Source organism: Lemur catta, chromosome 2, assembly GCF_020740605.2.
Source record: "Lemur catta isolate mLemCat1 chromosome 2, mLemCat1.pri, whole genome shotgun sequence".
Classification (NCBI taxonomy): domain Eukaryota; kingdom Metazoa; phylum Chordata; class Mammalia; order Primates; family Lemuridae; genus Lemur; species Lemur catta.
The window spans coordinates 135,070,878-135,094,493 of NC_059129.1; the positions used below are offsets into that span (position 1 = coordinate 135,070,878).

Genomic DNA, 23,616 nt, shown 5'->3' on the forward strand with positions numbered 1-23,616 from the left:
AAGATTAATATGCTCTGGATACTATTTGTCATGTGGAGGAAAGGCTTAAGATTTGCACCTTTTGCTGGGCACAAGAAAGTAGTAAAGTTAGTAAATTCTTATGACAAGAAGAATTTTTTTTTTTTTGGCCGTGCTAATCTTCTCTGTAACATTCCAATTTGAGTATATGTGCTGCTGAAGCAAGCACTTTTTTTTTTTGACAAGAAGAATTTAAAGATCATATCAAAGCACATTACAATTGCCTCAGAATTTTGGTTTACATATTAAAAAAACTCTACCAACATTTCAAACTCATTTCATATTTGGTAAAGTGGAAATACAAAGGATTTAAGTGGTACACATATATTTAAAGATTAATCAGTGCAGCAAAAAAGAAAATCTCAGTGATCTAGTTTCTAAAATGCTTAGGTATTGATTAAAGTTTTAAATAATTTAAAAAAATATTAATTTGAATAAAATTAAATCTATAGATAATTTTTCATATGTAGCCAGATCTTCACTATTTGTAAGTTCATTATTTATAGAAATTAATTTAAATATTTTAATATTAAATAAGAGAAAATACGAGGAAGTTAAAACTACTCTTAGAAATACATAATAAAAAGATTTCTATTCATTTTCTGGAAGTGCATAAGAAAACATCAAAGTAAACCATAAATAATCATACTATTGATTTTTTTAATCTCTTGGGTTACAAGTAATATTACATATTATATTAGTATTGACAACTAATTTACTATATCAAGAGGTTATTGATGTCTTTTCAGTTGTTTCTATGGGTATTTATCTGTATTTCAATGGAAATTTAATTGGAGGAGTAATGTTTATATTTTGTGAATTGCTATTATAAAGCTTTCGTAGTTGTACTGTTGAAGATAATTATTTTAACTAAAAATACCTGAGCCTTATCAATCACATATTGATTAAAAGTGTAGAAGGCTCCAGCCACCTGAGATACGACGATAATAGCAGGAAGGAGCCTGGTGTTTTGGAGGGGTCTATAAGGGGCAGAAGCAGGGTCGTGAGTAGCATGTGTTCAGACTGGAAGTCGGGACACCTGAGAATCTAGTTGACATTCTCCTTCTAAGTACCTATGTAACTGGAGCAAATAATCTACATCTCGTGCATCGGTTCACTCATTAGTTCAACATTAGGTGGCTTTGAGAATTAAATGAAGTAATATTTGAGTGACTATGACACTTTCTACCCATTTTTCTGTGGTTGTTGCTGAGGCTTCCAGAGAAGACCCCAACATCGCTGACAGCATCGGAACACAGAGACCAGCTCCTCCTCATTCCTGACCTGTCACCATCTTGCGTGGATTACCTGGGTATCCTCAAGTCCTCGATAGGCTCGTACCCATTGATCCTCACTCACTTCCACCCACTTCAGTCCTCCACACCCCTGAATATGCTCATCACTCAACTGGACTTGTAGCTATTAATAATTCCTTTTTGTTTTTTTTAAAAGCCGTTCAGTCATAGAATAGATATGTAGCTATTTCTAAAGTTACTTAAACCACTTTCTTACCAACACTCTTGTCTCCCTTGCCCCTTTGACCTTTGCTTCACCCACTTGGAAAACCTGAACCTTGGCGCAATCCAACTTTACTTTCCAGAGTTCATGTGCATCAGGGTGTGTCACACACACACACACACACACACACACACACACACAATCAAAGCCGTCAAGGAGATACTCCTGCAACTTCTTACATTTTCAGAAGTCTGTTAATATTCAGACTCACCTTATCTCACGTTTGCCAGTTTCACTGCGTAAGTAAGATTCTCCCAACTCCCAGAATCCCGTAAATTGCTTTTCCAAGGACTTTGATCCATTAATATCTCCTCCCTCTCTGTTGACTTTCTACTCAGCATGTAAGTAGAGTCAACTCTCTTCTATCCAAACACACACACACACTTTTCTCTTTTGATTTTTTTTTTTCTTGAAGGATCTCACATTTTGGAAAAGTCCACAAATCACAATGTGATGGATCATCACATGTGAATACACTTGAACACACATAGTCCTTTCTTTCTCTTCTCCCTCTCACTTCATAATCCAGCTTCTTTCAGAAGGGTGATTTACACATGGCATTTTCATTGTTTCACCCTCAATCCACTTCTAAACTCCCCCCTGGGCTTCAATCCTGGCGACTACCCCGAGACTGCTCTCACCAGTCATCAACCTCATCAACCGCTTCTTTTCTACGAAATGAAATGGTCACTTCACAGCCCTTCCATGGCTGACCTCTCGGTAGTGTCCAATAGCACCAGCCATCCCTTTTTAGAAACACTTTCCTTTTAATCTGTTCCCAGCTCTCTAGTCAGTCAAACTTTCTCTTTTGTAGTTTGCTTTCCACTCACTCTTCAACACTGGTGAATTTATAACCTCCAGGCTCACATATCCTGGTGCTCATGTGTATACACGGGCTCTTCAAACTCCACATTTCCAAAAAAAAAAAAAAGAAAACATAGGATGAGAAATGGACTTAGGAAAAAAAAAATAGTGATATCTACCTTTCAATAAATAGAACTTCTACCCACCTAAGCTATAGATTTGGGATTTTTTTCTCAATTTTCCCTCTCCATTATCACCCACTGCTTATGCAAGGACACATTGCTATTTGATGAATAACCTTGCCACGACCTTAGTTCAAGTTCTCATTACAGCTACAACTTCCTAACTCAAAGGTTGCAGACAGGCAGCCGATCTGACCTCCATACATTCAGTTTGGCTTATACAGTATTTTTGACTGTTTAAAATCTCTCTCCAATAACATAGGGAGATTTCATAAAAATAGAGATTCATGGCTTCTCCTGCAAACCAGAAGGTATGTAACCCTGGGTCCCGTGTCTGTACCGATATAGTAACTCTAACAGAGAAGACATGGCCTCGTTTATGGGGACCAGCGTTGTCCAGGTCCCTGCAGTCCCTCCTGGCCTGTTTTTCTTGTTTATGTCACCAGGGTGGACCAAGAATGAGAGTGTGCAACTTCTGTACCTAACACCTTCCTGGTTCTGAATTTGCCCAGTTCTACTCTCCTGCCCACGTTGGTCCAGAATGATCTGTTCTTAAACCCAGCTCTGTACATAGCTGCTAGTTAAATTTCCTCAATGGTTAACTATCAGCTTCTCGAGGAAGTTCAAATTCTTTTGTGTGGCATTCAGGGTCCCTCATGATGTGGTTCCCGCATCCCTCTGAGTCTCATTGCTCTCCCTTCTCCTTCTCCAACCCTATGTTTCTCTAAGGACACTGAAACTCTCTGCAGTTGCCTTGATGGGCCATTTTTCTTCCTGAGTCCACAGCCTTCCAGAAGTGGTTCCTTCTGCCTGAAATGCTTCCTCTCACACCACCCTAGTGCACTCTGGCTGCCTAATTTGTGCTCCTCCCTTAAAACTAGAGGGGGCCATCCGTGGCCTTTGCCAGACACCACCCTGGTTTAGGTGCTCACTCCCCATCCTCTGCTGGCCATCCCACCTCCGCCGTCTATGGTAATCATTTGCCTGTTCGCATCCATGATGTGAGCTCCCTGAGGGCTGGCTAGGACGGCGCTTTTAGTCTGTCATCCTGTGCACATTGTGGAGTGTTTGGAAAGTAACAGGCAGGCCTGTATGTTCATAACGAATCATGGATGTAAAAGCACTTTGTAAACTCTATTATTTTATATACATGGGAGGTAATACTACTACTGTCCACAAGGAAAAGCAAAAACTGGCTTTAAATAGTGTAAACATTTTAACTTACTCTATTATAAATAAAACGGTCTCCAAAAGAGCTAGAATAAATCTGTTATAAAAAATCCTTTTGCTGGCTCTGTGTGTGTGTGTCCGTGCATGGCTCAGATCTATAGACAGAAACGACAACTCTTGGTTTCTTAAAGGGATTTGAAAACAAATCACCTTTATAGATGAATAATTTGGATCTATTTGAGGACTACATCAATACAATAAAATCAATCAATCAGTACTAGAAATAACTAAATAACTAAATAAAGTCAATACTTGGTGTAGTGAGAAATTGCTGTTAGAAATACGTCTCTCATTGCTTATGTGTCTAAGTTACAAGAGTTATTACAAGCAGATTCCTAAGGAAATAAATTTCGACAACTGTAGCTACTATTTGATCGGTCGGCATTTTCCAGTTGAAGAAGTACTTTCGTGATTCACGTCACATTTCATTTGCACAATTTTGAATTAAGTAGTATAGCTTCCCACTTACAAAAGAGGGGGTCAAGGGACTTCCCAGCTGCACTCAGCTGGGAGGAGGAAGAGCTGTGACCCAGGGTGAGCTTTTCATTTGGAGGCCAGGGATTTAGCCATTACGCTCTTTTCAGACCTAACTTCTCTAAACTGTTCTGTGGTGTCTAAGTCTTGGCTTGCTTCTGTGGGGAATCAAGAAGCCTGGGGCAAATTATGGGGCTTTCTCATTATTTCTACCCTCCAGTAGCTAAATTGTTATTACATTGTAGCTAGTAGTTATTGTCAGATAAGAAACACACTGTGAGTGGGATCAGGTAGTTACATAATAGAGATCGACTTGCAGAAGCAGCAAGCACAAAACCTTTTGCAACAGCTGTGATTTTATAAAGCAGTTATATTTGGCTGCTCCCTGAAACAGCGGTGCCCATTTTGTACAGGGTGCTGAGCCTGAAAACTGAAATTTATGGGGATGCTAAATGTCCTCTTCAGTTTCAAGAGACAATTTTGAAAAGCCAATGCATCATTGGTCACATTGTTGTGTTTTTTCAATGTCCTGCGACTCACATTACTGTACAAGAATAACAGTGGCTGTTATGATGGGGTTGATTTGTTTGAGTGACATCAAGCATAATACACTTGTTTTTTAATAGCTTCCTCTGAGTAAAACTGTCTGACTCCACTGACTTGCAGCATCACATAAAAGCATTTTAGGTTAACAATGTTATTTAATTGAAGTTTTCCTGTGACTAGGGGAGAGAGGAGGAATTAAGACAAAGTATAATGTCACTCAGTTTTAGGATTGATTAAGCTTCATGGTTAATGCCAAGTAATAATAATAACAATGTTTGCATCTTTTATCATTTACGGGCACTCCCACCTATACATGGACAGTTTAACTCTCCAAGAAGTAGCATGGAGAGTTAAAATTTTAGAAAAGCTATATTTTTTCCACAGTATTAGTCTCAAGATCGGTATTTATTCCATTTGAAGATTTTTAGAACACTAAGCACATTATATAAGATAAATTTTTCTATATGATAATCTGCTGACTATAGCCCAATTTTTCTGACTCTAATAACATCTGTAACCACAAGGAAGAATTTATCATCAAAAAATGAGTAATACATATTTTTAAATTAGAAGTTGGAGAACAGTTTCCCAAATCCCCCAGGGCGCCCTGAACTTCTCCTTTTTTGTTGTTGTTTTTCGTTTCCTCTTGTAGCTTTGTTATTATTTGTCCCACGTCAACCCTTCCCTCTAGATTGTAAGGTCCTAGCAGGCAGGGCCACTGCTGTCTCCTCAGTTCCATCCCCAGGACCCAGAACAAAGTTTCGTCCCAGCAGGTGCTCAGAATGTATTTGATGAATAGATGAGTTGATAACTTCCCTAGAGCTACATTGAGTTTTAATAAGACAATTGTATGATTGTATTATCTAAAGGTTTTGTCATTTTCATATTCCTTTTTTTTTTCAATGAGGGGGATTCTCCTTATCACAGAATCCTATTTTGAATGCTTCTACTTTAAAATAAAAGTAATATAATTGATTTATAATATAGATTATAAAGCATTTGCTCTGTTTAACACTTCTTCCTTGCTAATATATCTCAACTTCTCTGAACACTTACATATAGCAACATAATTTAAATTTTTTTCATTGTTTTGATTTAAAAAAGTATTATTTAACATGCATTAAAAGTTTTTGGTTATTATAAAAACATCTTTTTGATTTTTATCCAATGTTTTCAATGAAAACTTTTTGACATTTAACTTAATATAATCTATATTTAGTATAAAGCACGGTATTATAAAAAAGACATTACAAAAAGGTATTATCCTCATTTTATAGAAAATAAAATTTATAATTATTGAAAGATAAGCAAAAAACTCAAATATATTAGGCATTCCAGGAAATATACTAGCAGACATTCCTTAAATTGGTTTACAAATAGTAAATAAATATATGTAACCTGAACTTTTGTACCCCCATAATAAGCTGAAATTAAAAAAAAAAGAAAAAGTATGATATAATAAACAGCAGTTTCCCATCTTCAAAAATCTGACCTGGTAAATATCAACACATGTTCAATGAATGTTAAAATAGGTATAGAATCATGTTATTTTACAATGGTGACACAAAACTTTCATTCTCTGCTAGGACGCAGAACCCCATTCTAAATGATTGCTAGAAAGTAAAGCCATTATGTCTTAAAACAGGGCCTTCTTGGGTTATAATTCCCATGACCTAATTTTTGCTCATCTCATTGTCAGCAGCCCAGGAAGGAGGATGACATCCTGAGCCAGTGGTCTCACATGGCAATCACAGTTTGTGCAACCACAACACCTAATGGTGTGTCCTTGGAACCAAATGACACAAAATCTAAGATCCATACACATAGCTAATGAGAACAAAGAGAATGGAGTCCTGCATCCACCCAGAGATCATTCATTGCCAGAGGAACGTCAAGTGGGAGGTACCTGGTTAACAGAAGCATCTGTATTAGCCACAGGTGAAGGAGAGCGACAGGCTGGTGGAGAAGAAATCTCACTGCTGGTTCCCTCCTCCCCAGACTCCTCAGTGACAGGTGACAGCAAAGTGTGACAGCGACCTGCAGTCATCTGCCACGTAAAATATAGCCCAAAGGACATGAAAATCAGTTAGCTATGTTAACAAAACACTTGGCCAGGCACAGGTCAAAACAGAGATGGTTACAGTAAAACAAAGGTTAGAATTACTGAGACTCAAATTCACATACTAATTCTGTGTTAGTATTTAAAAGTTTCATCTTCAAGAGAATATGTTCTAGAAATCATTTGTAAAACAATCAGGGATGTGAGTACATATGACATCTAAGAGTTTTTGGTGTTGATTAAATACTTCTTTCATTTTCCTTTTTTTAATTGTATCTTCGAAAATAACTAGAAAAATCATGAATCATACAAATAAAGGGGTCTATGAAATAAAGCTTGGTATTCTGTGGACCCAAAGTAATAGCATATTGTCAAATGGGCCCAGGTACGGTTATACATTATCTGAGGCATAGAACATACGAGGGAAAATACACAGCACTGGAAAACATTATAGTTACCAAAATACTCAATACCTTTTAAATGTCAAGTGTATGGGGAGATAATGGTGCAGAATAGAAAATAACGACGTTTATTTTAATCCAAAGCTAAACTTTGGATTGTGTATTTTCTTACTTTTCTAACAATAGCTTTGCTTCTAAATTTTATTAAACATTTACGCAGCAGAGTACATGCACAAATGTGGTTAGCTAGTTAGCTTGGAAAACACAACTAAATACGTGTACCACAATTCTCCCATCCCCCAGAAAACTAAAACACTGTGCAAAGGAATTTTTCTTTAAAGCTCAGAGCCCCTCGGTATTATTTCTAAATTCTGAACGAAAGCGGGACATGTTCAGCAATTCAGCAGTCTGAGGCAAACAGTTTCATTTCACCTGTCACTGTTTACAGTGTCAAAGATTGGCTCCTGCCCAAATGTAGTCAGAGAGTTAAGGGAACTGTTCCACAATCTGAATCTGCAACATCTAAGTCTGATCTCTGAAATCAACCGCGGAGAGGGGACGTGGAGCCACTGGCCGGCTCGGGTCAGAAGAGAACCGGCCGGAGCCTTACCATGACCACGGAGGGGTGGGCCGAGGGCGCGGGGAGGAGCTCCCCATCCAGGTCCTCCGTGCCTCCCGCCAGCCCCTCGACCTCGGTCACCGTCAGAAGCATGGTGGCGTGCTTGGCTTTCATCGTCAGCATCTTGCACTTGGAGTTCAAAGAGGCGATCTGCTCCTGGTAGCCCTTGATTTTCTGAGCCAGCTCCTGAGGAAACATCCCCCCGCCCGCGGGGTGTCAGAGCAGCATCAAAAGGAAACAGAAGTAGCAGCGTTCACCTTCCTGCAGCGCCGGCCAATGGGAGCGCAGGGCCGCGCGGGCGGCGGCCGTGGCCCAGCCGGGGAGGCAGGATGTGGCGGAGCCGGCGGCGACTCAGCCCGACCCCCGCGCCGCAGCCGCCCGGCCCACCCGACCCGCACATGTGCGGGAAGCTGGCGGCGCCCCCGAAGGAGACACCGTGCGATGCAAGTGAGAGATGCCCCATCTAACCGCGAGAGATGCCCCATATTGAACCACGAACATTAAGAACTGGCAACTTTCATGCAAATGCGAAAGCATCTGAAATTTACCAGATGGTTCATGCCATGGAAATTAGGTCATGTGATAACTAAAGCTACAACAAAATGCAATGCTCAGCTCTTACCATGCTGAGTACATCCAACATAGATGACAGTCAGTTATTACGGATAGAGTCATACAGTAAACTGCCTGTCTGTTCCTGTTCCTGGTTTCTTTTTTTCTGGGTAAGTTAGATATTGCATAGGAAACTTCAATTTCTTATGCAGATTACCCCCCAAATAAATTCTGTACATTCATCAGATTTTCTTTCATGTGCTCCATCATGTCTCAAATGTTGCTGATGCTTCAAACTAGAGCTCTGAATTTCATGCGCAGTTCAAATTGAATGGCTTTTAATTCCATTTGCCTTTGGAAAAAAATTATTGTGAGAGATACAGATTTTTAAATTTTTACTAAAAGCTTATAGGAAATATATTCTGGACAGCACATAGCTCTTAAGAAGGTAACTATAGATTCATTTTAGGAGTTTGGTAATTCTAAAATATTAAAGTTATACTTTTTGCCTAAATATTAAATGTAATAAATGCTGAAGTTATACTTTCTTGCATCTTTAAAATATGAAAATGGATATTCCAAAACATGAATCCTGAAAGTATAAAACTATTACTATTTTTTATCCCTTTCATCTGGCCTTTGCCTAAGAAGCTTTCATTTAGTGACAGAGACACTAAATGTCATTGTCTTTAAAATAATTGCATGTGTATATATATCTATATATGTATGTATTTGTGTATATATATCTATATATACACTCATCCCTCCATATCTGAAGGGGAGTGGTTCCAGGACCCTCCTTGGATACCAAAATCCATGGATGCTTAAGTCTCTGATATGAAATGGCATAGTATTTGCATATAACCTACACACATCCTCCCGAATACTTTAAATCATCTCTAGAATACTTATAATACCTAATACACGGTAAATGCTATGTAAATAGGTATTATACTATATTGTTTAGGAAATAATGACAAGGAAAAAAACATGAATAGGTACAGATGCAATCATCCATTGTTTTTTAACATTTTCCATCCATTGTCAGTTGAATCTATGGATGTGGAACTCACAGATATGAAGGGCCAACACACACACGCTATATATATATATATATATATATATATATATATATATATACATATATATATATCTTGTTATTATTATTGTTTTGATTTTTTCCCTCCCAATAAAAACTTACTGGATGGGAAAACAGTCCAGCAGAACCCAGCCAGCAGTCTGTTTTCTTGACTTCTACTATCTTAGGAATTTTTAAACCAAGGATTTAAAAAAGTAGAAATCATTGTTTCTTTACCTCTGAGGATGTGGGCACTTAATTAAACCTACTAGGGCTCTTTAAGGAAAAAACAGTGATAAAATAGCTATTTAGTACATCTGTCTAGTGGCTAGCACATGGACACTCAAAAATGATACTTCTTATATTTAGTTAACATGCACATGTAGAAGACATCTATCAGCTTACTGGACTCCTTAAATTCCAAGTCTCTAAGCTTCCTTACCAAGGCTTGCAGCATTAGGGGAAATCTGAGGACTCTTTGTGAAGACAGAGTTAGTCTGAGCCCTTGTACCCTTTGTAACCGTATGGCTGGGCATAGCTCCTACTGCAGTACCCTGCAAAGGTGTACGGACAGCAAGCCCAGTTTCCTAAGCTGGAATTCTCAACTTTATTGTGTATAAAACTCATTTGGGTTGTTTGTTAAAAATGCAACTTTGGTCACCACTTCCAAAGATTTTGATTTACTAGGTTTATGAGAATCTGCATTTCATAGTTAGCCCATCTGACTCTAATGTACGCAACTCTCTTTGAGAAATAGTACTCTAGAACTTTCTTCTTGAAGTGTAAACCTGTTTGTGTCTCATTACCTTCATGTGTTGGTTATTCATCTGTGATCAAATCCACAAAATACAATGAAGCACTGGGTTAATGTGTTCCCCATTCTCAGGAAGCACACACGCATATGTATTTAAATTTTTACTAGGTAATTCCGAAAATGTTTATAAGGTGGGAATTTCAGATACAGTGGCCACTCAAAGAAAAGTCGCCCTCTGTGGGCAGCAGGCTCCTGGCAGGCCGCCTGTGTCAGGTGGAGAGCAAAGAGGGGTGAGGACTCTTTCCTATGATTTAAAAGTGGCCGGATAATTTTTTCAAATTAAATGCAACCTTTCAAAAATTACAGAAAATAAAATGTAAGCTCCTTACAAATAATAAATTATTAGTTATTTTTATGAGTTAAATGGAAACCAGATTCACCTTAAGATTGAAATTCAATTAAATGCAGACTGAAAATACAGGAAAAAAAACCTCTTCCTAATTTTTATGTGATCCTCAGTCAGGCTTTCTCTCCTGGACAATTTCCTTCCTGTGTTTGTTTTACACATACAATGAACCTCACAGAGGACTGCACCATGTTTTACATGAAAATGTGTTCTAAATTACATGACAGAACTAACAAATGTCAACACTAATGTTCAGAATTGCGAGGAGAAAATGGAACAAAATAAATAGATCACTGGAAGAGGAGCCAGGAAGGCACAGTTTGCTGCTGTCTATGTTGCAAGCTCACTCTGCAACCTTGGGTGAGTCATTTATTTTCCTGGGACTTCATCATTCTTTTTTGTACAAAGAAGTAGCCTAAATAGTTTCTGCTACAGTGGAAAAATCACAGAATTTGGAGCCAAAGATACTGTGTTTGAGTCTACTTTTCAATCAGTTACTAGATTTGGGAGCTCTGGAAGTCACTTGAAAAAAATCAGTTTTCTTATCAGTAAAATGGAGATGGCAAAAAAATTCTTACCTCATAGTGTTGTTATAAAAATGATGTAAAACATTGTAAATTATTTTTAAAAACATAAAACAAAAAACTTTAGTAATTATCATTATTATTCCAGACAAGATTTTAAAAAAATATTTTCTTTACCATGAGAGAAGAAGAGTTGTTACAACAAAATTCTGGATCTTATGAAATGTGATTAAAAATAGTTTCAAAATAAATATGTAATATATAGGCTAATATATGTGTTACATAAACAGTGGTTTCGAAATTTGCACAACATATTTTCATTTAACCAGTGCCTAAGAGAAATTGTTAACATAGATGTCTACAGTTGTAGGAGTAAATGTGGGTGGGATATTTAAATTATTTTCTAAATAATATATAAATATAAGTGATTAGTGTATTGTATATGTCAAGAAATTAAAGAATTAATTGCATTTGGAGAATGAGGGGTAAGCTTTTTTATCTTTAAAAGGCTACACTTGAATCTTCTGAGAAACTAATTATGATATTTGCTTTGGGAAAATAGTTTGTTGCTCTCATAGCAAAGTTAAAATAGAGCAGATGGAAGGGTAAACTAAATGTCTATCCTTGGCACAGAGAAATAAGATGCCTCCCTCCCAGTTACTTACGAAAATTCATAGTGCTATGAACCAGCTCCCAAGAGAAAGAGTGTACTTGACTTATACAGAATTGACAAGTTAGGAAAGGAAATTCACTGCTCAATTACTGAGACCTATGATCTTTGAGACCAGGTCTGCACAAGAAGTATCCACGTCCTAGGGTCATAATGATGCCAAAGGAACAAGGAAGGAGGAACATTTGAAAATGGGGAAAATGCTAACAGGCCCAATCTGAAAATTAGTAAAGTAAAAACATGGACCATCCCCTGATTTTGGTGAAAGGGACCAAAATGACTGAATATTTGAAAGAACAAATTTTCTTTTTACTATGAAATACTCCTTTGTTAAAGAGGGCGATCAATGTAGCAAAGCTTTGAGCATGGCTGTTTCTTGTAGGTTTTAAAAACAGGAAGTAGACTGTGTTTTAGTGTATTAATCATGAGAATTCTGGGTTCAGGAGACAATCAGTGGGTCCCAATGGAGACGTTTTAAGAGGTTGTAAAATCAAGGGAAAGACTCATGTTACTGGATCAGCAAAAATTGCACTCAAGATGCAAAGACGGTCAAAGAGGCTGCCCAAGAACTGAACACACTACATGCAGGAAAGGGGAAACTTTTCTCTTTCCTTTACTAGAAATCAACCATATATTCTAATCAAGCCATGCAGGACAGGGGAAAATTTCCTCTTTTATTCACCAGAAACCAACATATATTCTAATCAAGCCAGTTTCCTGCCCTGGGTATTCTGCCTACATTCTGGTCTCACCTCATGCCGAGAAATCTGGGCTTGCAGCTCCTGGATGTTACTGGTGGCCACGGGTTTATCCTCAATTTCCCTGTGAGCTCCTTCTATCAGTTGCTGGAGATGTTTCATTTCTTGCTCATATTGTTCATACTGCACCACAGCCTCCTTTGGAAAAACACACACACACACACACACACACACACACACACACATATAATTTCATTTCTCTATCAGTAAGTGGGTAAGTGATTCTGTACCATGTCTGTCAAACTGTAATGTTAACTCCTATTCACCTGTGTGTCTAGGGAATAAAGAAATGATGGGTAAAATCCCTAGATGGTTTAAATTCTCAACTTTACTTAGATATTTCAGAGATTTCTCTCTAAAATATTGTAGCAAATTATGGATGGTTAGGATTCGCTCTTCTCCTTCCTGAGGATGGAATGATGGTCAGAAGGTGGGAAGCAGTATGGAAAACTTGATTATTTCATCTTTCCATTCAAGAAATACTGAATATATAAATAAGACACTCGACTAAGCACTGTAGTAGGGGATAAAAACATGAATTACCCATGACTTCTAGACCCACGAATTTACTGTCTAACAAATTACAAGATATCGTGAGCAGCAAGGATAGTTGGCCAAATGCACCACTAGCGATTTTAATCAGAAGCTATTTGTGCAATTTTTGGATAAAGGAGGAAATATTACTTGAAAGGAGATATAAGGCAAATAGTGTCTTTCCTTCATGGGAAATGATTTTCTCTTATTAGGTGATGAGACTAAGAGTTGAACTTGAGTTCACTTTTTAGACGCTCAAAAGAAAATGAATTTAATACCTCAATAAGTTGAAATGAAAAAAATTTCTGTAACACAGGATAACAGTTAACCCATATTACGAGGTTCTAGATGATCCTCAGGTGAATAATAAGAGATAAAAATATATAATTGCATATGAAATTAACCTTTGCGAGGTGTTCTTTATAGAAAATATCACTACAAGATAGTTTTCACCCAAAGGATATTTTTTATATAGCTTTCCCAAGGCTTTTGAGGGTGATCCGAATGACAGTATTTTAATCTCCTTATTTTATAAAACCACAACAGCCTGTCAAATTTAACACTGGATGTGTTTTGATGGCTTAGCCCACACAATGCTAAGAAAAGAAGCCCATGACTCATGCGCGATTGCTCTGCCGAGTGGGCCCCGCAGCACCTGCCTGCATGATGTTGCACTGCTGGATGGCCGTGTGCTGCAGCCGGCTGGCCTCCTCCTGCAGGTGCAGAGCAGCGTGGCACAGCGGTAAGCTGGCGACCACGTCCTCGGGGATCCGGAGGGCACTCTGGCAGAGCTGCACAGCTTGCACCTTTGGCTTTAGTGACTCCATCTCAGACAACAAATGCTGAAAATGGGATTTTATAGTTCAAAGATTTCATATTTTAATCATTTCTTTCATAAGCAAAAGACATTTACTAAATCCTAGCTATGTTACCAGTTATGAAGATTTTGCAAGGAATATTTTTTAAACATTGCCAAGTTTAAGAAGTATTTTTCCTTGTTATACTGTTTTTAAAATATAGGTCCCCATCCACTCACCCTAAGTTATTTTTGTTTACCTGTCGATGAGAGAGTTGCTCCTTGAGACTAAGACGTCCAACTTCTGGAGAAGTCAGGATTGTCTGGGCTTGCTCCAAAGCAGCTTGTAAGTTTCTTAGCTCTGCTTCAAATTTTTTCATATCCTGGAAAGTAAAAACCACTTGATTATCAATATATTGTACTCGAAGACCAAAGTCATAGATGAAGAAAAGCCTCACAGTTAAGAAACCATATTACAGGTGAACATTGTGTTTGCACAGTGGCATTGCCATTTTCTTTTAATGACAGACTTTCTTTTTTACTTTCTTTCTTTTTCTTTTTTTTACCTTAGCTGCATCGTGGAGGTTCTGCAAACGAATTTTGATCATCTGTCTCAACTCCTCAGTCTCTCGTCCCAGTTCTGCCACTTGCTGGGACATTTTTTTTGTACAGTACACGCTAGTGAGGCACTGTAATTTCTCAGTCATTGCTTCCAGATCACTGTGAATTTCTTCAGATTCTTCCAGCAGGGTCTAGAGTGAATTGTCAATATCCGTGACATTGACAGGTAGACAGAGAGGTATAGGTACTCAATATGGTGAGGTATAAAGTGCTCTGTGTAGGTTCTGTGTGTACGTTACTGTGTTTAACCTTTATACCCCTGTGCCCACTCCCCACTTGGTAGGCACCTACTGTTATCCCTTTCTCACAGAAAACCAAACCATAGTCCAGGAACTATAGATATTGTGCAGAGGCCACGTGTTATTAAGTGTGGGGCCGTGAGGCTCAGGCTCCGTCAACCCCAAGCTGTCCCCTTGTGAGAGGCGGGACATGAATATTCCACCAGTGGCAAAGCTCGAACACCTTGGGTATCTTAATCATGTCTCTGGGTCTAACTTTTCCCATATTTAAACTAAAGAAGTACTTTTCAGCTCTCCTATTCTATATCTAAGACCTAAGTGCATATTAATCTTGAAAAGAAAATTAAGAGCATTACAAACAAAAACCATGGATCACTTGCTTTCAGTGAGACAAAGGAGTAGAAGCTACCTGCAATACCAAGAAAAGAAGAAACACAGCCCTTGCCATGCAGAATGCTATCATCAACTGGGTCTAGCAGTAAGACAAATGGATAAATAACCATACAATATGCATTATGCAAAACGCAAAGTGAAAGAGAAGCCAATGTTAAGGGATGACACAGGAGAGATGTACTCCAACTTGCCGGAAGGTTGGGAGGGGGGCCATTGGAAGAGTCACATCTGAGCTCAGTCTGAAGGATGTTTGCAATTTGCCAGATGGGGAGAAGGAGGAAAGAGTTCACACTAAAGGAACAGCACATGCAAAGGCAAAGAGGTAGGTGAGCACCCAATCTGCAGTTAGTGGGGTATGTGATGTGTAAACAGCAGAAATGGGAGATGGGATATTATTCTTAAGCAATAGACCCATTTTAAAAAATAAAGTACTTTCTTTTCTCACAATGGATGTAATACATATGTATTGTAGAAAATATATATCTTAGAAAATAAGGAAAATATAAAGAAGAAAATAAAAATATCCCATAGTTTCATAACCCAGAGATGACTTTAAGAGATAACTGCTGATACATTTGGGCATAGTTTTAGGTAATAGAGATCATAACATACCTATGGTTTTCCATCTTTCTTTTTCACCTGATATTAGAACACAGATTTTCTCACTGTGTACTCTTTTTGAATAAACTCAGGCAGCTTTGATCCCTATGGGAGGTGCATGAGAACGCCCTGAACAATGTCTATAGGCTGCGTTCTCTCCTGAGCGTCTGCGCCAGATGACCCCAGTACCTGAAGCCCCTTCCCCTGTGCCCACCCACCTGCCCAAGTCCTAAAAACTTGGGAATCATCCTTGACGCTTCCCTCTCTCTCACCCATGTTCAAAAGTCTCCAAATCATGGAATTCTAGCTCCTTAATATCTCTTGATTTTGTCTTCTCCTCTCAATCTCCAAACAGAGGCCTTGTCATTTTCTCCTGGAATATTGGAACCACCTCTTACATTGTCTCACCTTCTGCAATCTGTCGTCCACAGGCTGCTAAGTTAGCTTTCTTAAAATACAAGTCTGAACTGTCACTTGCCAGAATATCTGTTTCAAAGGCTTCAAAGTGACTTTAGGATAAAGTCCAAATTCCTAACAGGCTTTCAGGATCTGTCTTATCTCTCTATTCTTATCTCTTATCCCTCTTCCCGGCACCAAAAAGAGTTCCAGAGCACCAAAAAGAGCACTCACCCTTCACTCTTACTTCTAGGGTTTCCCCCAGGGCATTATCTAAAACACATTCCACAACAAGTCGGCTGTGGGGTTTTTCTGGATTCACCCCAGTATCACCTTTTCCTGAGCAGCCTTCCCTCCCCTTCCTCTGTAGCCCTGGTGGTCTGGGTTGAGCACCTTCCTGTGGGCTCCATCAGTACCCTGCGCCCTCTCTCCCTGTATTTATCACAGGGAGATATTCTAATTGTCTCCTTTTCATCTGTCCCTTCCTCTAAATGATTGACTCCTTGGAGTAGCAACAGAGAATTTTCTTTGTATTCCAAATGCCTACCAAAATTCCTACTGTGGGAAAGTATTCTATACGTGTTTATTGAATAAATGAATGCAGAAGCCATGGGAAAAAAAGCCTTCATGATCACTTTAAGGGCCACATTATATTCCATTATATGCAAACATTTACTCAGAAAAATTATTTGACATTTAAGTTTTCTTTAAAATTTTACCACTGTTATTAATACCGCACAAAATATTTTCCACATTTTGGATTACTGAGCTAATAATGAGTCCGAAAAAGATAATCAACATATCAGAGTGGTAACATTTCTGATGACCACCATATATTTGCCAATTGTTTTTCAAAACCATTTTACCAGGTTACCAGCAGTGTTTGAGAGTTTTCACTTCCTTAAATATGAACTTGAAAAAAACAGTTTTAACTTGAAAGTTAAAATTTTCTCTCTCCCTCTCTTTTCTGCTTAAATGTTGCATTTCTAGATTTCTAATGAGGTTAGATATTTTTTCATTGTTTCCAAGTCAATTGTTACTTGTCTGTTAATATATATAAGCATATCTTAAAGCAAAAGATTGGAGTTGTTTAAGAAAGGTATCTTGAGAGGAGTGTGCAAGATTGATCAGAGAAGGAAGATAGTGGATTCAGGAAAAAATGAGGAGCTGTTAAAGCATTCTGAAAAGGAGGGAAAGAGGCTTTGATCTATAACCCTGCAAACTACAGAATGGAAAACAGGATTAATTTAAAAGCTACATGTATACATAAATCATATAAGACAGAAAATCTAGAATACTTGAGGATATCCATGTAACTTATATTAAAGTCATTTTATATTTCATTGCAAGATAAAGCCTGTTAAATATCTACGTCTAATTCAAGCCTAATTTATGAAAGGATGACAGAATTTCCTGGATGATGTGAGTGAGAGGAAAGGAACATTTTTGTCACATAACTTCAGAGGAAATGAAGTAATGCAGCCTGCATGTGATGTGGCCTCATGGCTTCTTCCCAGCTGACCCGCACCTCCTGTGGGAGGCGGGATGGCAGAGCAGGCAGAAAGCTGAGGGAAGGAGACGTGAGAGCTCCTACTGAGCACCTGCACCTGCCAGGTAGATACTTTCACATACATACGTTAAACTGTATGATCCTCATGATAAGTCTGAGATATGAATGTTATTTACATCTTTATGTAAATGATGAGAAGACAGAATTCAGAGAGGCAAAGTATTCTGCTCCCAATCACACAACCCTAAACGGCAGAGTTTTCCTGTCAATCCAAGTGTGAGCCTATAATTTTTCCACACTTGGCAGCAACTCTTCATGGGGAAGAATTGCCTACTGTATCCCTGCATAGAATTGTTTCAGAGAAGATGCAAAAAAAAAAAAAAAAAAAAAAGAATCCTATAGGGCTGACTGTTTTGGGTCTTGGAGAAAAGGACATCGAGGTAACACAGAGGATATTTATTTATATAATCTCATGAAATCTCATGGGTAGCTACTTCCTGTCAAACCACTGGACAAGACATTAGGGCTACCTTAGCATTCTTTTTATCTGGTACCTACAATAATTTTTCATCATGGCCTTCTAAATCTTTTGTCAGTCTAGTGGTTAAACCAAATTGCTCTTTGTTACTCTTTGAAAATTACTTTTCCTAAAGTTACCTGATGCAAAATGTATTGTTCCCGAAGCTGGCTTGCAGAATTCCATGCAATATTGCCATGTACCAAGACTTTAGCTTTCTCAATCCACTTCAAAATTAATTCAAGCATTTCATTGTATTCTTCTAAATGTGATGCTGCCTGAAAAATCATTAACATTCAGTTAACAAATGGAAACTCTGCTTCTTGTGCTAGAAATCAGTCTTCTGTCTCTTTGGATGCAATGATCCTCAGGGTTGACTGTTATAATTTCTGTGCCACTTAAAGGTATTATAAAAAAATCATTTCCCTGTTGAAAAATCTGTCAAAGTTTTCTCAGTGACTTTAGGATAAAGCCCAAATTCTTAATCTGCCTGCATAATCCCTCTTTTTCTCATCTCCTGTTCCTCTATCTCGCTCTCTGCCCCTTCTTCCACACTCCACTGGGTAAGGAGGTGGCAGGGGGAATTAGAGCATGCCAAGTTTTAATACTATAATTCCTTGGTCACCAACTCCTGGTTTTAACTTGCCCCTGATTAAACAAACAATACTTAATCGATTTGCAAAAGTCCAGTCTATACTTAACAATTATGATGGGTGTGTGACCTGAACCTATTATGTAAATGCAAGCTAATATTTATGTAGCTTACTTAAAGATATTTGAATGCACCCCAAATTAATTTTATAAAATATGTGCATGGATGAATATTCACTTTACAAAATACTTCTCCAATTTACAATATATTCACCCCAAAGTCTATTTATATCATTGCCATTGCCAGTGAATTTATAATATGGTTGGATACAAAATAAACTCAGGTTTACGTATAAATCTTAGGAACACAGGTGTGGTAGGAAATAAGCTACACCTAAGGTACTCACATTGCCATCAATATTTTTTTTTTATTTATTTTCAAGAGAGAAAAGCAGAACATTGAAGTTTCTGCCTTAGAGAATTTTGATTACTGGCCTGGAAACATACCTGACTGAGCTTGCAGAGCCGATTCTCCGCCTGTCTAATGGTCTGCTGGTGAAGTTCAGTCAGTTTTCCTATCTTCTTGGCCAGTGGCTTACCCAGCTGGCCATTCTGTTCCGAGAATTTTTGTACCGCTGCATGTAATTCTGTTAACTTTGAATTACAGCCATCTAATTCCTCTCCCAGCACCTACATGGTCATCAAAATGAAAGAACATTAGACTACAGAAATAAATTTCTCTAGGTTTTCCGATATCAGACTGATTTTTGTCAAAGCCAAATATTATAAAGAATAATTCTACTATGATCGGGCCATTTATATTTCTTCGGTTGGAAAGGCAGAGCAGGATGTGTTGTAATCCTGGTGTTTACTTCCTATGAGGCTGAGTGAGAGGGCTAACATTTTCCTTCTGCCCCACCCAAAAAGGATTAGAGTCATTTAACTCATCAACAAAATAAGAACGCAGGTTTAACCACCAAGAACTTAATTTACTTTGGAGTTTACAGATCTGTATTCCTAAATCATTGTTTAGTTTCTTGACATTCTTCTCTCTTATACATACATGCATATGTATTTATTATCATCATACAGTTCAATCATAAATATAAGTGGGTCTGTGCTATTACAGTTACAAAATTTCTTTACTGCCTGCTTTTACTAACTGGTTTCAGCAAAGAGTGTTAATAAAGATTCTTTTTTCTACATCCCCAAATAACACTGACTCCAAAAAAAATATTTAACTCATTCAGTAGCACGTCTTAAATTTCCACTTATCCGTTCTTACCTTTTGATCAGTTTTAGCTTGAGCTAAATTATCTGTTTTTGTTTTCAGCTTGGTTAGAATAGTCGTGAGATCTTTGGCTACCTTCTGAATTTGCTGGCTGAACTCCTGGCTCATGGCCTTGCTTTGCTCAACTTCTTTTATTTTGTCTTGGATCTAAATAATCAATGACAACAACAGAGCCAACCATGGTTAAAATTGGATAATGACACAAAAATCTCAGATGATGTTGATGAGATACATTTAGGGTGTTAAATGCTGCTTTGGCTTTGATGTGCTTGGTGCAACCAGCCACGTGCAGTTAGTTACCAGCTTTCCTGGCTTTCCATGATGCCTGACTTCCCACCATCTTCATACATTGCCCACAAAAAGTATGGCACACTCATATGAATTTTATAGTTCCTGCTGCCATTTCAGCAAAGGAACAAACAATGCATGGACAGCAATTCACTTATCAAATATTTCCAGAATACTTATTTTAGATGCCTGCATAGACACGTGATTTGAATCCCATCTTCTCCATTTACTAACTTTGTGACTTTGAGCACACAAACTCCTCTAAGGCTTTTTCTTCATAAAATGGAAAACCCTCCCAAATAGTTGGAGGCACATGGATTTGTTTCCAAGAACCTTCTAATAAGAGGCTGTTAATGATCAATTAACTCTTTTCATAACTTTCCAACTGCCTCCCTGTAGTGTGCCAACAAAGCATTAAGCACAGCCAATGGAAAGGAAGATGCAAAAAGATGAGTTAACATTTACAAATCCTAGTGGCTTTGGTTTGATTTGATAACAAACATTCACACTGTTGCTTAGAATAAAATGCTGCAGAGAAGGCGGTAAAGAGGAGAAATGTTTCTTTATATAAATGAAAGGCCTTAAAAAAAAACCTTCTTTGGTGGGAGGAAGCACACCGTTAGAAGATTACTTTTTGGTCTTCATTATTTTGAGTCCCAAAGTAAATGGAATGCATATGAAAACTCTATTATAGGGAAATGTATCCAGAGAAAAAGAAAACTTAAATTTGAACCCCCTTTTTTTTAAAGATCTAAACTTGGCAAATTATCCTTCCAAATGGACCTTCCAATGTCTAAGAAGGAAAGCTAAATAGGTCAATAAAATACTTAAAATAGAAAACAGCATATATTAATTTAGACAAAATCATGGTGCAGTAGAATTGGATTTTGATGAGATTTTTGAAACACTTTTCAACATACATTGGCCATCCCAAAAAGCATGGCACACTCACATGAATTATATAGTTCATACAACGTGATACTACTTCCCATTTCATGTAGCAGTTTAAAATTAGTATATCTGTTCTTTGTCCCATATAGAATGGTTTTAACTAAACTTTAATGGCTCTAGAATTAGGTCGCCACGAAAGTCCTAAAAACGTATTATATTTCCATTTCTTACTTTGATTTTCTCTTTCTTCAAATATCTTCACCCACTTAACTTACATCTTGCTGAATGACATAACAGCTAGAAGAATGCCTGGCAGATTCTGTGTACTCAATCAATATTTGTTGAACACACATAATATATCTTTTTTTGTTTGTTTCTTTGTTGAGCCTAAGAATACTGAGTTATAGAAATGCCCCCTGTATTTCTGGAGACAAGATTTGATTTCAGAAGTCACATAAGGCTTTGCCTTAAAGTAAAAAGAAATGTGTTGGTTCAAAAGCTGCCTCACCTCAGGAGGGCGTCTCCTTGGTCAGTAATAGCTGCACTTCAAAGAATCAGCTGTAAACTGGGCCTATGGTTCTCACCTGTTTTGAAAGACAAGCCAGGCCTCTTCCTAGAGCCATGGGTTGCTGGAGCTGACTAGGACCCCCAGAGATGAGAGCTGATCAGAGAGATATGCTAATGCCCAAGCCGGGCCCAGAAGGAGCCATGCGGTTAAAGTAATTAACACAAAGCGCAGCTCATGTTGACTTCTGAAATCATCTCTGTCTCCAAGAACACAATCACCAGAGCCAAGATGTCTCTGTTTTTTGCTAAAGTAATAGCCTTATCAGAGAACTTAGAAGTTTGCCCCATGAAGATTTTACAACTCATTGTTCCCCTAGTTAGAGTTAGTTAAAGGATCTGTAGTAGCCTTTTAGAAGACTTTGACCCTAAAGAAAACTGCCTGTTAGTATGTAAATATCTACCCTATATAATACCTGTGTGGATTTTCAGTTTTGGAGATATTTCTGGCGGGAGGAAATATCCCCATCTGGATACCCTCCTTTTATCTATTTTCATAAATCTTTATAAACTATATCGTTGGCTCTGTGTATTATTATTATTTCTGTTTCCTACTATTTTTTCATCCTTTGCGATGACCCCTGCCTGAGAGACCTGATCGGAAGAAAAAACCTCTTTGCGGGGAGCGTAGCCAACTCCCTGCAAACTGGCGTGGTCAACTTAGAGACCTGAGCCGAAGAAAGAGAAAAAAACCTCTTTGCAGGGAGCGTAGCGAACGCCCTGCATTTCTTGAAGTCATTTTGTAAAGGTGAGGGGAAGCAGACAGATTATTTTTAATTATATGGCATTACTGTTCATACCTATGATCATCTCATGTATTTCTTGCCCACAAATAAGACCTCTAGTTCAATGTTACTGTTTTATAGTGATCTATTTTTTAACTGTTTCCAAGAAGACATGGTTGTGCAAGTCAAACATTCTCATACAAAAGGATTAACCCTGCAAAAGAATAGAAAGATACTCTGTCTTAATCATGGGTTTACCTGATCACGGATCTTTAGGTCCAATGCCACTTCAGCTAACTGAAGGGAGAGTTCAGAAGGCAATATCGTATAAAGACCCAAGTACTTATTCTTCTGTTCTTCAGCCATTTTCTCAATGTTCTGTCGGTGACTTGTGGCTTCTGTTAGGAGAATCTGAAGAAAAGATCAAAATAAAAAATTTCTGGGAGCCAATTTTTACAGGTATAGGAAAAAGGCTGTATATTGTTCATCAGTATATGATTAAGTGTGGAATTAGAGAAACATATTAAAAGAAAACCAAACTTTAGTATCTGAATATGAAACATGTCTACTTTATACAAACAAAAGAAAACCTCATGAAGTAATACTAAATGTCTTTTATATAACACATTTCTGAAATGTTTTAATTCAATATTCATTAAATGTAAACAAGTGTGTCTAATTAAAATAACAGAAATTTTTTTTAAATAATGAGTATAGAGAATGAGGAGATTTTTTTACCCGAAGTTCTTCAAGTTGAGCATCTATTTCTATTGTGGGGTTCCCTAAATATTCCTTCGTTTCCTGAACCCAACATTTCACAGAATTGACTTGAGTTTCTACTATTTCTCGGTCCTTCAGTTCTTCCTTTACCAACTTTCTGTTATTTTTCACTTTCTCCTGCATGCTTCAGAAACATTAAAGGGAAAAAAAGAAGCTGATTTGAAATGAAAGGAATCCCCTAACACACATCATTTTATCCAACACATATACAGAAAGGGAAACCTAGCATTTTTTTGCAAGTAAAGTCACCTCCCCAAAACCGTCAAATAATTTTCAGTAAAACATCA

General features: G+C 37.8%; 1 protein-coding gene and 1 non-coding gene across 4 annotated transcripts in view; both read right to left on the reverse strand.

The window, feature by feature from the left end:
- SYNE1 (spectrin repeat containing nuclear envelope protein 1) overlaps nucleotides 1-23,616 on the reverse strand; it is a 427,753-nt gene that overhangs the window by 147,207 nt on the left and 256,930 nt on the right. For 2 of the 3 annotated variants that reach the window (XM_045544592.1, XM_045544591.1), the window contains exon 1: nucleotides 7,843-8,201. In XM_045544592.1, the coding sequence (XP_045400548.1) occupies nucleotides 7,843-8,049 (207 nt within the window). In that variant the 5' untranslated portion in view covers nucleotides 8,050-8,201. Of the gene's footprint in view, nucleotides 1-6,678; nucleotides 6,820-7,842; nucleotides 8,202-12,587; nucleotides 12,732-13,786; nucleotides 13,970-14,183; nucleotides 14,307-14,489; nucleotides 14,676-18,339; nucleotides 18,478-19,297; nucleotides 19,481-20,075; nucleotides 20,229-22,807; nucleotides 22,961-23,287; nucleotides 23,454-23,616 lie in introns of those variants that run through there. The other variant, XM_045544593.1, reaches the window with a different exon arrangement.
- Nucleotides 83-187, reverse strand: LOC123633710. Its single transcript, XR_006733728.1, has one exon. It is a non-coding gene; the product is annotated as a U6 spliceosomal RNA (small nuclear RNA).